The sequence below is a fragment of the Clarias gariepinus genome, chromosome 16, assembly GCF_024256425.1.
Source record: "Clarias gariepinus isolate MV-2021 ecotype Netherlands chromosome 16, CGAR_prim_01v2, whole genome shotgun sequence".
Taxonomy (NCBI): Eukaryota; Metazoa; Chordata; class Actinopteri; order Siluriformes; family Clariidae; genus Clarias; species Clarias gariepinus.
Window position 1 is genome coordinate 27,218,099 of NC_071115.1, and position 17,365 is coordinate 27,235,463.

A 17,365-nucleotide genomic window follows, 5' to 3' on the forward strand; every position below is an offset into this window, starting at 1 on the left:
TCAAAATGGTTGGGTTTTCTCCATTAAAAAACATATATCCTTCATAAAATCTTTCATAAAGTCTTGTCTGCTTACAATCTGTTTTAAATACAGTGGAACCTCTGATTGCGAGTAAAGCAGTTTGCGAGTGTTCTGCAAGATGAGCAAAGATTTGTAATAAATTTTGAGTTGAAAAACGAAGTCTTGGTTTACGAGTACTTGATTTTAAGTATCATGTATCACGCATGCGCTTTATGTTTTGACGCCGAGCATCATGTGATCACAACTGAGCCAATGGTTTTTCTCTCTCTTGTGCTGCGGAATTGTGGGTAATTGTTTCCCTTGCTTGGTCTCTCACCGGTATAACCAACATCCATGCCCATGTGTGTGCGTGTAAAGCATCTTTCATTTTGTGTTTGTATTTGTGTATGTGTACAGAGCATGTACTGTTTATCATAACACACGTGTGTGTGCACGTAAAGCAAAAGAAAGTCTCAATAGAGAGGTCAAAAATCCATTTTCTCTCTCTCTGTGTCAGCATGCCATTATGTCTGTGTGCACGTCATTGGACACCGTGCACTCTCAGACACATCCCTCCTCCTTTCACCTTCACACACTCTTCCTCTTCTTTACTTCTTGCACACACCCCTCCAGCTCTCTCTCTCTCTCACACACACACACACACACACACACACACACACACTGCTCTGTCGCAATTCTTTTCAAAGGTAAAGTGCAGGTTATTTAGTTTTATATGTACTTTACAGTAGTGAATCCGTTAGTGTGTGCATGCAGTCGAGTTGCATGTGGAGATGTTTCTTGTTAATTTCCCCGATGAGGCAGTGTTTCCGTAAGTGTGTGTGTCATCCCGCACAAATAAGAGAGAAGGAAGTGTTACTGCGAAGACGAGAAGGGGGAGAGGGTGGCGCGCACACACACACACACACACACACACACACGCACGCACAGCACAAACATTTTTTGTCTGGCTTTATTTGTACTTTTTTCAAAGGTAAAATGCAGGTTAATTTGTTTTATTTTTACTTTATATTTTGTAATTATTTTTACGTATTTATTTTTTCGGGCTGTAGAATGAATAATTTGGGTAACCCTGTTCCCTAAAAAGGCGGGATGCTGCGTGAAAACGCTATGGGAAACATCTTGTCATGTTGCTGATTGTGAAGCATGTGTGTATTAAACACGCCAATATGATCTGTAAAAACTCATAACTTGTACTGGATATTCTGTACAGAATTTAGCCTTAAATAGAAAAGTGTTTTAATAATGCTTTATGGCCTATAAGGGGCGCTCATTCTCTATCTACACAACATCCACCCAGCGAGTTGATACTGACTGAGACGGTGCCATAAGGATCAGCACATGGATTTTAAAGTCTCATGCTTTTTCTGCAATATTATTATGAAACAAAAAAAAATAATAATTTGGCAAAAGGCTTGTATAATTATAGCCCAATAACACACACACGCACACGCACACACACACGCGCGCACACACAAAATAAATCCACATTATGTGTAATTTAAATACTGCTTAATCAAATTTTGTGTCATTGTTGATAAATTACCTAGTGTAAGTATTAGCTATTTTATGTAAGTAATTTCTTAGTAGAGTAAAACCAGATACATTTACTTAAATAATTTTATATTGCATCACACTGTTTTATTCCTTGTATAACATGCCTATTACATGATTTATCTGTTTGTTAGTCAGCAGAAGAAAGGCTTAACAACGCTTTATGTTGTTTTCTTTCTTCACAATTTTCTTTTAATTATAGTTTAAGCATTATGGGAAGACATATGTATAACTTCAAAAATAAAATCCAAATATTTTGTGTTGTTGTGATTGGGGTTTCTAATCTAATATAAGGGAGGTTTGTGCCAAGAACAAGGCTTTTCCTTTCCTTTGTAAAAAGCCACGAATCATTGATAACAATAATGTCTTATCTGCTTTAAATATGTTTTAAATACTAACTCCTCCTACTGTATCATCAAAAATATGCAAATACAATTACCAGAGAAGGAAATAATTCAATTTATGTGAGATGATGTTCTCTGTTAAACTTTGGATAAGTTCTCAAAACAAATAATAATGATTTAATTGAAAGCGTTTCCTTCTTACACAAAAATTAATATGATCATAATTGTTTGTATTAATTTTAAACTCAGTTGTTAATAAAAATAAATGATTTAATGACCACTAAACCATTGTTAATACTCTTATTTTAAATAATATATTTAATAGTACTTAATACATTTTGCTCAATGCTTTACCTATTACCTAATGCTGTATTAGATCTTATTTTCAACTTTTTAAACCTTGCAAGTTTTGTTGTGTACAGTATGTCCTGCAAGCCTTATTTACCTAAACTCATACTGCTCGATTTGTTTAGGGAAAATAAAATAAAAATCTATCTATTTAGATAGATATTATTTTGACTATAACAAACACTAAGATGAAACCTATTGTAATATTGATCACAAAGTACTTCACTGATTACTAAATAATTTTTTTTTAACCCAGTTAAATTTAATAACATTTTGTGTTACCAGTCTAAACTGACCAGTATGATGTATTTATTGAACACGAAAACCCAAATGTACACAGGGAAAACTTAACTATATTACAGAAGTAATGCAGTCTCCAAACAGTCTCCTCTAGCAGTTTTTGCCCTCCTTTTTGATTGATCTCCTTCCAAACCACAAAGCCATTATAGGCCAACACAAAGATGATATTGAAAGGTTTGTGATGAAAAGTTAAAAACAGGACTTGATGTCATTCATTCAGGATATCGCATATCGCATTGGCCCTGGGGTAGCCAAAAAGGGGAATAAGAATTGTGTATGTGTGTGTGTAGTGCTGGGCGATATGGAAAAATCATATATCACGATATGGATTATTTTATATCACGATAACGATATATATCACGATATACCACCCACAATAAAGTACGTTTTCAGTTATTCTCCGAAAACTTTGACGAGGTCTCGGAAGCTACTCTTCTTAACTGCATACACAGGGGTCATGCCTTTACAAATGTAATGCAAGATGGCACATGTGATTTCTTTATGGCGCTGGGACGTTTTTTCATACGGTGTGCTTTTTATGAAAGACTCTTGAATTTTAGGCTTATTAACTCGTATTCTTTTTCGTGGACCTTCTTCAAGTGGTAAAAAAGGTTTGTTGTATTAGCGTCAGGCACGGAAACAGTCTTTTGGCAGAGTTTGCACATGACTGTCTTCTGCTCCGTGTCAGAGCTCTTGAAGCCAAAATGCAACCAAATCACTGACGTACCCCCACGTTTCGGTAAAAGTACTTCTTGGGCTGCTGCCTGCATAGCAGTTTCAGTTTGTTGCGACTCCGGGCATTCATCTTTAACCTCTTGTGTCTCCATCTTTAAGCACTCACGAGTTAACTAGCGGAAAGCATGTCGTAAAGCATGTCGCAACAACATAAAGCGTCATGTCGCAAAACCACAAGACGGAGTTTCTTTGCGAAAAAGTTCATTTTTATTCTTGATTATCACTTATATAAGGGGAGAGTATGCATTGCATAGCGACAAGACATTATCATACATTTGTCATAGCCTGTTTAATGCAATATTATCTTTAGTAATTCATAAAATTAGGTTAGAAACTATAGAAATGATAGAAATAGGACGATAGACACTTTTCTCACGTTTAGGTGTGGGAAAGCAGTGTAGAAATGTGCTTGAGTTCTGTTTTAAACACCAATTGTAGTCTTAACCATTAATTTCCAATGACTGGTCATTTTTGACCGGGAACACCATGAGTGTATAAAACTTCCACTAAACACAAACTTTTATAAAAAAAAATTATATTTATTTTATGTCTTCAGATGCCATGTGGCATGGAAGCGTTTCACCTTTTCACCTATTAAGTTTGAGTATTCACTTCTGTTTTCACATTATCATGACTTACAAATTTGTTCCATCATGATGTCATAATGCAAATCCAGAGTGCTGTGTGTCCATGCAGTATTTATGTGCTGATGAACTGAGTAGAGCAGTCAAGTCTCATCAACACTCACCATGAAGATTCAACTCTCCTTATTCCTGCTACTAATCAGCATCATCAGTGAGTTTTCAAACTCTCACTCTCACTCAAGTATCTTCTATACTGCATGAGGCAGGGTACACCGTGGACAGGGTGCCAATCAATCACAGGGCACACACACATGCACACACTGAGTTTTTAAACTGAATATCATATATATTTAAAAACTGGCATTTATTTAATATACTATTGTTTTTCCTTTTATGTTGCAGGTATTCAGTGTCAAAGTCTTGAGTCTATTCCAACTGGGTCAGTGTTGAAAAAGCCTGGAGAAACACTGAGTCTTTCCTGTAAAGGATCTGGGTTTAATTTTGGTAGTTATGGCATGCACTGGATCAGACAAGAAGCTGGAAAAGCACTGGAATGGATTGGGCTTATCTGGTATGATGCCAGTAAAACAGTATACGCCAAACACATTGAGGGACGTTTGGAAATTACCAGAGACAACTCCAACAACATGGTGTACCTGCAGCTGACTGGCTTGACTGTACACGACTCTGCTGTATATTACTGTGCAGGAAACCACAGTGGTACAAACATGTTACTCAGCTGTACAAAATCCCCATAGAGTTGTGTTTACAGAGAAGAATGCATTCAATATACATGCGATTTTCTTAGGATCTGCAGGTGGCGCTAGAACATAACAAATATATTTTAACCCTCATGCTGTGACCTGGTCAAATTTAAACGATTTACATATTTCTTCTCTAAAAAAGTGCAGTTAATTACCTCCGCATGTCATGAGGTTTTTATAAAAAATTGTGTATTTTATGGAACTTTTATACACTTATGGTGTTCCCGGTGTATAAAATAGAGTTCAAGCACATTTCAACACTCCTTTCCCACACCTCAGCATGAAGGTGTCTTTGAGCAGACACACACACACACACACACACACACTTTATGCCACTTTTTGGCTTTGATGTCAGCCCTCACGGGAACCTATCGACAACATAATTTTTACTCCGTGGGAACCACAACTGTTTAAAAACAAAATTGCTTCATTGTTCCAATCATACCAAATTTCACGCAGCTCTAAAATAGAAATCTTTTTTGAGGTCTTACAATTCGCAAATAATTCAATTTATGTGAGGTGATGTTCTCTGTTAAACTTTGGATAAGTTCTCAAAACAAATAATAATGATTTAATTGAAAACGTTTTCTTTTTACACAAAAATTAATATGATCATAATTGTTTGTATTAATTTTAAACTCAGTTGTTAATAAAAATAAATTATTTAATGACCACTAAACCATTGTTAATACTCCTATTTTAAATAATATATTTAATAATACTTAATATATTTAGCTCAATGCTTTACCTATTACCTAATGCTGTATTAGATCTTTTTTTAAACTTTTTAAACCTTACAAGTTTTGTTGTGTACAGTATACTGCTCGTTTTTTTAGAGAAAATAAAAAAAAATCTATCTATTTAGATAGATATTATTTTGACTATAACAAACACTAAGATGAAACCTATTGTAATATTGATCACAAAGTACTTCACTGATTACCAAATTAATTTTTTGAAACCAGTTAAATTTAATAACATTTTGTGTTACCAGTCTAAACTGACCGGTATGATGTATTTATTGAACACGAAAACTTAAATGTACACAGGGAAAACTTATCTATAGTACAGAAGTAATGCAGTCTCCAAACATGATATTGAAAGGTTTGTGATGAAAAGTTAAAAACAGGACTTGATGTCATTCATTCAGGATATTGCATATCACATTGGCCCTGGGGTAGCCAAAAACGGGCATACAAATTGTGTGTGTGTGTGTGTAGTGCTGGGCGATATGGAAAAATCATATATCTTCTTAAATGCATACACAGGGGTCATGCCTTTACAAATGTAATGCAAGATGGCACATGTGATTTCTTTATGGCGCTGGGACATTTTTTCTTACGGTGTGCTTTTTAAGAAAGACTCTTTAATTTTAGGCTTATTAACTCTTATTCTTTTTCGTGGACCTTCTTCAAGTGGTAAAAGAGGTTTGTTGTGTTAGCGTCAGGCGCGGAAACAGTCTTTTGGCAGAGTTTGCACATGACTGTCTTCTGCTTCGTGTCAGAGCTCTTGAAGCCAAAATGCAACCAAATCACTGACGTACCCCCACGTTTTGGTAAAAGTACTTCTTGGGCTGCTGCCTGCATAGCAGTTTCAGTTTGTTGCGACTCCGGGCATTCACCTTTAACCTCTTGCGTCTCCATCTTTAAGTTTCTTTGCGAAAAATTTCATTTTTATTCTTGATTATCACTTATATAAGGGGAGAGTATGCATTGCATAGCGACAAGACATTATCATACATTTGTCATAGCCTATTTAATGCAATATTATCTTTAGTAATTCATAAAATTAGGTTAGAAACTATAGAAACGATAGAAATAGGACGATAGACACGTGCATGCGACACCTGCATGTTTAGGTGTGGGAAAGGAGTGTAGAAATGTGCTTGAGTTCTGTTTTAAACACTAATTGTAGTCTTAACCATTAATTTCCAATAACTGGTCATTTTTGACCGGGAACACCATGAGTGTACAGTATAATACTTCCACTAAAAACAAACTTTTATTAAAAAAATTTTTATTATATTTTATGTCTTCAAATGCCACGTGGCATGGAAGCGTTTTACCTTTTCACCTATTAAGTTTGAGTATTCACTTCTGTTTTCACATTATCATGACTTACAAATTTGTTCCGTCATGATGTCATAATGCAAATCCCGAGTGCTGTGTGTCCATGCAGTATTTATGTGCAGATGAACTGAGTAGAGCAGTCGAGTCTCATCAACACTCACCATGAAGATTCAACCCTCCTTATTCCTGCTACTAATCAGCATCATCAGTGAGTTTTCAAACTCTCACTCTCACTCTAGTATCTTCTCTACTGCATGAGGCAGGGTACACCGTGGACAGGGTGCCAATCAATCACAGGGCACACACACATACACACACTGAGTTTTCAAACTGAATATCATATATATTTAAAAACTGGCATTTATTTAATATACTATTGTTTTTCCTTTTATGTTGCAGGTATTCAGTGTCAAAGTCTTGAGTCTATTCCAACTGGGTCAGTGTTGAAAAAGCCTGGAGAAACACTGAGTCTTTCCTGTAAAGGATCTGGGTTTAATTTTGGTAGTTATGGCATGCACTGGATCAGACAAGAAGCTGGAAAAGCACTGGAATGGATTGGGCTTATCTGGTATGATGCCAGTAAAACAGTATACGCCAAACACATTGAGGGACGTTTGGAAATTACCAGAGACAACTCCAACAACATGGTGTACCTGCAGCTGACTGGCTTGACTGTACATGACTCTGCTGTATATTACTGTGCAGGATTGCACAGTGGCACAAACATGTTACTCAGCTGTACAAAATCCCCATAGAGTTGTGTTTACAGAGAAGAATGCATTCAATATACATGCCATTTTCTTAGGATCTGCAGGTGGCGCTAGAGCTCAACAAATATATTTTAACCCTCATTCTGCATTCTGGTCAAATCTGACCGATTTACATGTTTCTTCTCTAAAAAAGTGCAGTTAATTACCTCTGCATATTATGAGGTTTTTATAAAAAATTGTGTATTTTATGGAACTTTTATACACTTATGGTGTTCCCGGTGTATAAAATAGAGTTCAAGCACATTTCAACACTCCTTTCCCACACCTCAGCATGAAGGTGTCTTTGAGCAGACACACACACATGCACGACGCACACACACACACACACACACACACACACACACACACACACACACACACACACTTTATGCCACTTTTTGGCTTTGATGTCAGCCCTCACCGGAACCTATCGACAACATAATTTTTACCCCGCGGGAACCACAACTGTTTAAAAACAAAATTGCTTCATTGTTCCAATCATACCAAATTTCACGCAGCTCTAAAACAGAAATCTTTTTTGAGGTCTTACAATTCAGTCTGTGGCAGCACGATGGCCAAGAGACATACTGCATGTAAAGCTCTGGAATTCATATTTGACAGAGAGAGTGATCAGGAGGAGAGAAGCCAGGTTGAGAGTGATGAGGGTTAAAGGAGGAAGTACTAGAGGTTGAGAATGACACAGAGTATAGCCCAGAGGAGAAAGACTCTGATACTGATGAGTAGTGTTGGGCGACGTTACTTTATAAAGTAACTAATTACATTACAAAATGACTGTCTTTCAAAAATAATCAATTACATTACAGTGTTACTTACTGATAAAAGACCTTTATAATTATTCTACCATCATCACTTAGCAAAGTTTGGCCCATAATCTGTTAACTACTAATACCCCTATCTCACCTTCTTTTTTGCGCGGTGGCCATAAGTACGGTTCACTATGATTCACCGAGAGTTTAGGCGCCGTGATTAGGTTTCTATCTTTCGCGTAGTCAAACTGCATACTGTAGGTGAGATAGGGGTATAACAGCAGGAATAACAGAGTGGGGCTTGTAGGAAAACTTTCACACACACAGACTAATGGATTGGGAATCACTGGTGTCTCTATCACTTATCACTGTCAGAGTTCCACCACCCTCCAAATACTAATTTAAATCCCTGTCTAAACAGGAAGTGGTCCCTTACAGCAGAAGGGTGTTGTAATATCCTAGGTGTACGGATTACATAAATTGTCTGAATAACGGATTACATTTTTGAAAATGTAACTAAATAACTGTGGACCTAACATGTTAAATTACTCCTTACATCAAAAAAGTAATCCAACTTTGTAACGCGTTACACCCAACACTGCTGACCAGTTGAAGTTGGGGTTTCTTTTCGGCCAAAGAAGAAATTAAAAGTTCAAATTTCACATTCAAATTTTATTTGTCACATACACAGTCATACACAGTACGATATGCAGTGAAATGCTTATACGACGGCCAGTGACCTTAAAAAATAAAAGCTTACAGATAAGAAATAAATGTGAGTGAAAAAAAATATAGAAAATAAATTAAAAAAATTAAAATATACTCTACAAATAAGCACATTCACAATATAGCAAAATATAGAAAATATAGAAGAAAAAATTGAAATTTATAAACATTTTAAAGTTTTGTGTAAATAAAGAAAAATAATGAAGTAAAAATTAAGTAAAAAAATGACTGGGGGTGTGCAAAATGCATAAAAAGTGTCATATTAAAGTGTCTTATTAAAGTGTCTTGTGCAATGGTCCAGAAATGAAAATATAAATGTGTACGTGAAAGTGTGCATGAATGTGTTCATAGTGTTCATGAATGTCCAGTCATGACATTAAGTTTACCTGGATGTCGTCCCCACCTGAGAGAAGAGGTCAGCTTCCAAGTGAAAATGTCATCAGGAAGACCCCAGGGCCAACGCAATATGCCATATCCAGTGTGGGAGACATCAAGTCCTGTTTTAAATTTTTAGTCAGAGACTTTTCAATATTATCAGCCTACAGTATAATGGCTTTGTGGTTTGGAGGAAGATCAATTCATGCTGGAAGGAGGGAAAAAAACTACAAGAGGAGACTGTTCCTTGAAGAACTGGGCAAAGGCATGATTGTTGCTGCAACAGCAGCAACATCCACGACAACCAAAGAAGGAGAAGGCAAAAGAAAGAGGTGCCAATTTTGTGCACCAAGAGATAAAAATACATAGTGGCCCATGACACTACATAATTTTGCAGGAACAAATCCTAGTGGTTTTATACAAAGTACATATAAATGTTTCTACACTGTTTGAAATATATTTCTGGTTTCTTAACCGTGAGATGTCATAGGCAGAAAAAGCTGCACCATTTCACCTGCACCCACATTAGAATTGGAGGGAAAATATCTTTCCTTATGAGCTTTAAGGCCTGTGAGCTGCACTTTTTCTATATTCACACTCTTTAGTTAACCGGCATGTTGAGATTTAAAAGACTGAGAGAGCATAATAAATATGACAGCATGTTATCCTGAGATTTACATCAAAGTCATAAACTTTAACAAAGTCAATCAGCACTATTGTAAGATCACTGGATACTCAACCACAAATTCCTAAACTAAATGGGTACAACATGCACCAGGACCAGTAATGAAATGAATCAGCTGGTACCACAGCTACAGTACTGGCTGAAGTGATTGACTAAGGGACAAGATCCATTTCTCAGCTAAGGTCTCTACCAATACTGTATTTTTTAAAGTTGAATTCTCCTGCATGCATGTTCAGGGTCACTGTTTCCTGAACAGTATATAATAACTAACATGCATAAGGACAGTGCTGCTATCTAGCAAGTGCTGTGATGTATTCAGTAAAGCAATATACATATTTTACAGTATAATAACAAAATAATGCTTTCTAAAAAATTTCTAAACAATTAACTAATGTATACAAACATTTATTATTTTACAGAATAATTAACTGACAATCAACATAAACTAAAAATATTTATCAAGTGAATGCCTGAATTATTCAGCATTATTTAACATTATTTATTTAACACAATCTGTTCTCATAGTTTGCTATATGTAAATTTAAAAATGCAGAAGGAAGCACAAAAATAAAATAAATCCATCCAACTCCTCATGAGACTCATTCAGTATTACTCATTATCAGGCAAATATCTCAATCATTTTGAGATACATTTCCAAGATTTTCATTATTTATGATCATTTGCCTTTTCTTTACTTAGATTTACTCCAGATACATAGCTATTTAAAATACAATACATCAGAATTATATACATGCAATCCTACTTTATCCCTTTCTCATAGAAAGATTTAAAATCTAAAAAAAAAAAAATCATTACATCCAGATTGAATTGTATGATTGAAGACACTGCTGTACAGTATATTGCTAAAACTACCACACACACACACACACACACACGCACACACACACACACACTCACAGAGTGATGATTCTTTGTAAATGTCAATACAAAAACATATGCATGAATTACCCAGTATATTATACCTAAGGAAACATACTGTATAATACAATTAACTTTTATGAAAATGCTCTAGATTTTTGTATTGATACAGTGTTCTACAATTCTTTACCACATTTTTTTATGCTACAATTAAATATGTTTTTTTTTTTTTTTTTTTTTTTTACAAAATACTGTAGCAATGATTGCATAATTAAACCTTCCCTGCTTTCAAAAAAAAACATGGTTCTACATGAAAACATTTCTGATAGTAAAACATTGTGTTATGTGGGTTTACATAGGACCTTATAATCATCAAATCATCTACTGTACACACAGCCTGTGGTTATGTATTTAATACATCCATAGTAGACACTCCCTATTCAAATAGAGTCAGGTATAAACAGCATGTTCATGGCTGAAGTAGTTTGCAGTGAGCTCTGTGATAGTTAACACTCACATACACTGTAAATCTTGGTGAAGCTGAACTCAGAAAAGGATGATTTTAAAATATTGTGTTTTGTTTCTATTAATGCCATGTAAGTTTCAGATTTTTTATGTGATGCAAATTAGTAAAAATAATAATTCTGTTCTGTTAAACATAACATTAAATACTTATTTTACAGATTCTTATGGACAGTCCCTGACCTCCTCTGCTCCCGTGGTGAAGAGACCTGGAGAGTCAGTAACTCTGTCCTGTACTGTCTCCGGATTCTCAATGAGCTACTGGATGAGCTGGGTTCGTCAGAAACCAGGGCAAGGACTGGAGTGGATCGGATACATTGATGGTGGCACAGGCACTGGATTCGCTCAGTCTCTGCAGGGCCAGTTCTCCATCACTAAAGACAGCAATAAAAACATGCTGTACCTAGAAGTGAAGAGTCTGAAAGCTGAAGACACGGCTGTTTATTACTGTGCACGAGACACACTGACACAACAGACTTCAGAGCTGTACAAAAACTTACACAAGCACTTCCTCCTTTTAAAACACACCAAACAAGGCTTGCAGATATTTTTGCAGAAAATTCTTGCAGAAAATTTGCGGGCATTAGAAATTTCCCCACTATGGGATGAATAAAGATATATCTTATATTTTATCTTATTTTCACTCCACAACTGGGCATTTATGATTCTGTTTTAGATATTTTCGTTTATGCTTTACAGTTACAAGTACAATCACCTACATTATAGCAGAATCAACAGCCTTTACCTGCCTCCCTCACTTTATCCTTTTTCATAAAGTTGCAGCTGATGTTGCTGATACAATGGAAAGCCTCCAACTCTGAAGACTTTCTGAAAATTGTATTAAACCTTTATCTTTATAAATATCTATAAATAGTTAATAGAAAACCTTACCATAAAATTTATACACTTTTTTATTTAATGTTTGTGAAGTGCTATACAACAACTGTATACAGTAACTGTGTATGACACACACTATCACAACAAACTGCAGAAACACAAACAGGACGCTGCATCCCAGGGGGATATATACAAACAACATGCATTAATTTCAGCTTTCTGTTTCATTTATTCTTTTTTCTTACTGCATAAACAGTCGTTTCTTGAGAACTTGATTTCAAACTTTTAATGAATGAAATGTTTGAATAAATACTGTACTATAAAAGACTTCCACAATAACTATAATTAAAAACATAACCCATACTGTATAGAAATTTCCCCAACTTCAGACAGATATATGATATCCTCTGTGTCCTGTGAGTAAACACTTATCTCCACACATACTTCCATTTTTATATTCCCTATAATACAGTTTAAAATTTAAGTGAAGTGTCTTTAAGTGTTGTATTTTTTATCGCACTCCTTTTCTCAGATGTTCATGGTATCAGTCTGACGTCATCTCTTGCAGGTTAAACCCCCTGGAGCCTCAGTAAAGTTGTCCTGTTAGATTTCTGGCTATGCCCTCAGTAGCTATGGTACAGGCTGGACCAGACAACCTACTGGAAAAGGCTTACATTGGATTGGGGTCATATGGGGTGGTGGAAGCATAGACTTTGGAGCTTCCTTAAAAACTCGTTTCAGCATCTCCAGAGACACGAGCAACAATGTGCTTTACTTAGATATTAGAAGCCTGGTGCCAGAAGACACAGCTGTTTATTATTGTCCACACATAGCTGTCTAAAAACACATAGCTGTACACCTCAGGGGGATGACGGTACAAAAAACAAACCTCACATACAGTATGTGCAATGTTTGTATTGTGTGAAAAGTTATGATACAGAACAGCCCCGCAGTACCTGAGCGAACTGCTAGTGTCTTACAATCCGCCACGCCTACTTCGATCAAAGGATGCAGGCTGCTTGTCAGTACCGCGTATTATGAAAAATACAGCTGGGGGCAGAGCTTTTTCTTACAAAGCCCCAAAGTTATGGAATAGTCTTCCAAATAGTGTTCGGGACTCAGACACAGTCTCAGTGTTTAAGTCCAGGCTAAAAACCTATTTATTTAGCCAAGCATTTTTATAAATAGATTTGCCATAGGTAAAGGAGCAGATCGGGGGGACTCATGGACGTAGAGTATTATGGTGAACTGGTATGTTTGGATGCTGTCTTCCTCACTCTCATTGATCACTCAGGTTTGCTGACGGTGAGGTGATTGTTTGCTTTACATGTCAGGAAGCCCTCATGTTTGTGTTTCCTTCTGGCTCTCCCTTTTAGTTATGCTGTCATAGTTAGTTCTGCCGGAGTCTCTGCTTGCACTCTACAGTTAATATACATTCACATTATACATTGTGTGACTGTGACCATACCTAACTTGCCATCTCTCCTCTTCTTCTCTTCCCCCCCTCTTTCTTTTTCCTCTCTCCTCCTGTCCCCCCTTTCACTCTTTCTCTCTCTCTCTCTGTCGAGCTACACATGTCGTTCCTGAGCTGCCAGTGATCCAGACTCCCTCTGCCCTCCGGACCTGTCTGACCCATCCTGGTGCCCCGCTTCTGGCTGAAGATCTCGTCACATGGATGCCCCGTGTGTCTCTCTGGGATGCGTCTGGTGTCTGGGAATGATTCTCTCTATCTAGAAAATGGTTCTGGCCTTGACTGGGGTTGGCAACTGTTTCTCTGGGGACTTGACAGTTCGATAGTTCATGACTGGAACTTCTTACAAGTCTACCTGGGTCTTCAATAACTACCTGGACTCCATATTAACATCAATTAACATCAGCTATTATAGCTGAACTGCCTCCCACCCTACACACTGTAATAATGCAGATCATCTACTGCTTTCTGTTTCACCCAAATGAGGATGGGTTCCCTGTTGAGTCTGGTTCCTCTCAAGGTTTCTTCCTATTACCATCTCAGGGAGTTTTTCCTTGCCACTGTCGCCCTCGGCTTGCTCACCAGGGACAAACTGACCATTTTGATTCATACAAATTCACATTTCATACAAACCTAAATAATTCTTTTGACTGTGTAAAGCTGCTTTGCGGCAATGAAAATTGCTAAAAGCGCTATACAAATAAAAATTGAATTGAATTGAATTGAATGATTTGTAAAGTCCATCACACTTTATATATGGATAAATGTTAAGCAATTATAGACAAAATTAAAAGATTCTAAATAATCTATACATGAAAAATTATTATTATTATTATTATTATTATTATTATTATTATTATTATTATTATTATTATTTAGTTTTACAGACAGATTACCTAAATGTTTATTTTCCACTCCATTTTTTGCCATTTTTTCTATACTTATATATTTACCCAACAAGTTAAAATAACTAAGAAACTATAAGAACGGACAGAGTACTGATCTGCCATTTGTGTTGCGTTTTATATGTACCTTGGCCTGCTCTCCAAAACTTTTAATAGCACAAAATTGCCTGAACTGATCTCATTAAAATACATTGCTGCCATAGTGACAGACCCACAGTGATACAGAACAGCGAATTTCTTTTAAAGATTGGTGGCATGTAATAAAATTCTCTGAATGCAACATCTGATTCAAACTTTTACCTGTCATTCACTGGAATGAAGATTTAACAGATTGCGTCATTGAAAAAGGACAACCATTAGTTTTGATTAAAAAATAATAATATAAATGGTATTCTTTCTCGATTCTTTTGTCTTATCTTCACAGAACATGTATTGCTTCTCTTCTGGCACATTTTCTTTCCTCTTCTTTTTGTATGTTTTTTTGGATGTTTTTTTTCTTTACATACTTCTCCTTTATTGATTTAATTTTTATTCTGAGCTCACTCTTTCTCTCTCTCTTTCTTTCTTCTTTTGTCTTTTTGTTCTCTCCTCCTCAAATGTTGATTTTTTGTCTTTCCTTCTCTTCTCCTCTTCTGGCATTGTATTTATCCAGATTTTATTCTTTCTCTGTTTTTTATTGACTTAACATGAATATTGATAAATAATAGTAATTTTAAACTATATTTTAAGTAATTAGCCTTATTGTGTGCATGGTAGGGGTGAATAGTGTAGGTCAAAATACTAAAATCTGATCTTGCAAGCTTTGGCTTCAGAAAACTTAGTTATTACTAACTCCATATCCACTGATTTTCTGACTTAGTGCTCAATGGAGAGAACAACAGGACAGCCTCACTTGTGGCATTGTTGACCTGAAGTGACTTGTGACCAGGCATAAAAAAATGGTGTTACATTTGATAAATAATTATAAATAATTAACAGCACATGTTTTATGAAGCGTTGCCGATTTTTTTTTTAGCTCCCAAAAGGTGCTACACCGACGGCGACCAGCAGAGGGCAGACACGAAGAGTAGCCATGCGCGAGACTTTAGTTATCCAGAATTCTTGAGGTTGATTAACCAAGATTACCTGCAACTGACAGGCAGGGAATTTATGACCAGACTTGGGCAGAGGCCTTTGTTACAGAACAAAGCAATTCCAAAAAACATTCTCCTTCAGGATTTTTTGGTAGACAGAATTCATGGTTCCATCTATCACAGCAAGCCTTCCAGGTCCTGAAGCAGCAAAACAACCCCAGACCATCACACTACCACCCCCATATTTTACTGTTGGTATGGTGTTCTTTTTCTGAAATGCTGTGTTACTTTTACGTCAGATGTAACGGGACACGCACCTTCCAAAAAGTTTAACTTTTGTCTCGTCGGTCCACAAGGTATTTTCCCAAAAGTCTTGGCAATCATTGAGATGTTTTTTAGCAAAATTAAGACGAGCCTTAGTGTTCTTTTTACTTAAAAGTGGTTTGCGCCTTGGAAATCTGCCATGCAGGCCATTTTTGCCCAGTCTCTTTCTTATGGTGGAGTCATGAACACTGACCTTAATTGAGGCAAGTGAGGCCTGCAGTTCTTTAGATGTTGTCCTGGGGTCTTTTGTGGCCTCTTGGATGAGTTGTCTCTGCGCTCTTTTTTTGGTCGGCCGGCCACTCCTGGGAAGGACTACAGAAATTGAACTCAGGTGTGATAAACCACAGTTAAGTTATTTTTTAAAAGGGGGGCAATCACTTATTCACACAGGGCCATGTAGGTTTGGATTTTTTTACTCCCTAAATAATAAAAACCTTCATTTAAAAACTGCATTTTGTGTTCAATTATGTTATCTTTGACTAATAGTTAACGGTTTTTGATAAGCAGAAACATTTAAGTGTGACAAACATGCAAAAGAATAAGAAATCAGGAAGGGGGCAAATAGTTTTTCACACCACTGTATGCACCCAATGTTTATAATTAAAACATATAATTTAGAAAAAAGTACCATTTGTTGAATGCCACCTTACCCTTTTAGACGCTATGAAAGCATGATAAATAATGTACACATATAATGTGTAATATAAAATGTAGTTGAATTTATTTATTTATTTATTCATTTAAAGAAGTTGTGAGAAAAGTATCAACTGCATCAGTTGTGAGTGGGTCGTACAAAAGGCCAGTAAACAGTGTATTGGGTGTTGCTGCGTGAAATATCTGCGCTTCATCATTTTAGAACTATTGAGTCTTCAATGGCCATTGTTTATATTGTGCAAAAAATATCTAATTTATTTTTTTAGAAAATGTCACAGTCAAATACAAAAAGTGTATCTGAGCCAGTAGGCTTTACAGTATGAATCTCCTCTTTAAAGAAATTATTCATCATCGGATATGCAAATACTTTCATTCATTTGTTTGCTAAAATGTGCAGCATACTGTATATTGTGTGAGATATCATGTGTTTTTCTCCACAGATGTCCTCAGCTAGGAACTGACTCAGCCTGCTGAGGACCAAATAAGATGATAAATAATAGCATTTACGGAATTGTTTTTGTGTTACAATTAGGCTATAACTTACTCTGCTGTACTCAGTACAAATAATAGACATATTTTCAATTAAATTGGAGTATTCCGTTATGCTGTATTATAATTAAATGCAAAATTTTGGTGAAGAACCAGTGTTAGGGTTAGGCCAATGACATTGGTCAATGTTTGA

General features: G+C 36.1%; 1 gene segment (V, D, J or C); it reads left to right on the forward strand.

Moving 5' to 3' along the window:
- The first annotated feature begins 4,042 nt into the window (after positions 1–4,042).
- On the forward strand, positions 4,043–4,641 carry LOC128544287 (immunoglobulin heavy variable 3-33-like). The segment is given in 2 exon segments: positions 4,043–4,094; positions 4,286–4,641. Coding segments are annotated over 2 exon segments (402 nt in total).
- Positions 4,642–17,365: the final 12,724 nt, after the last annotated feature.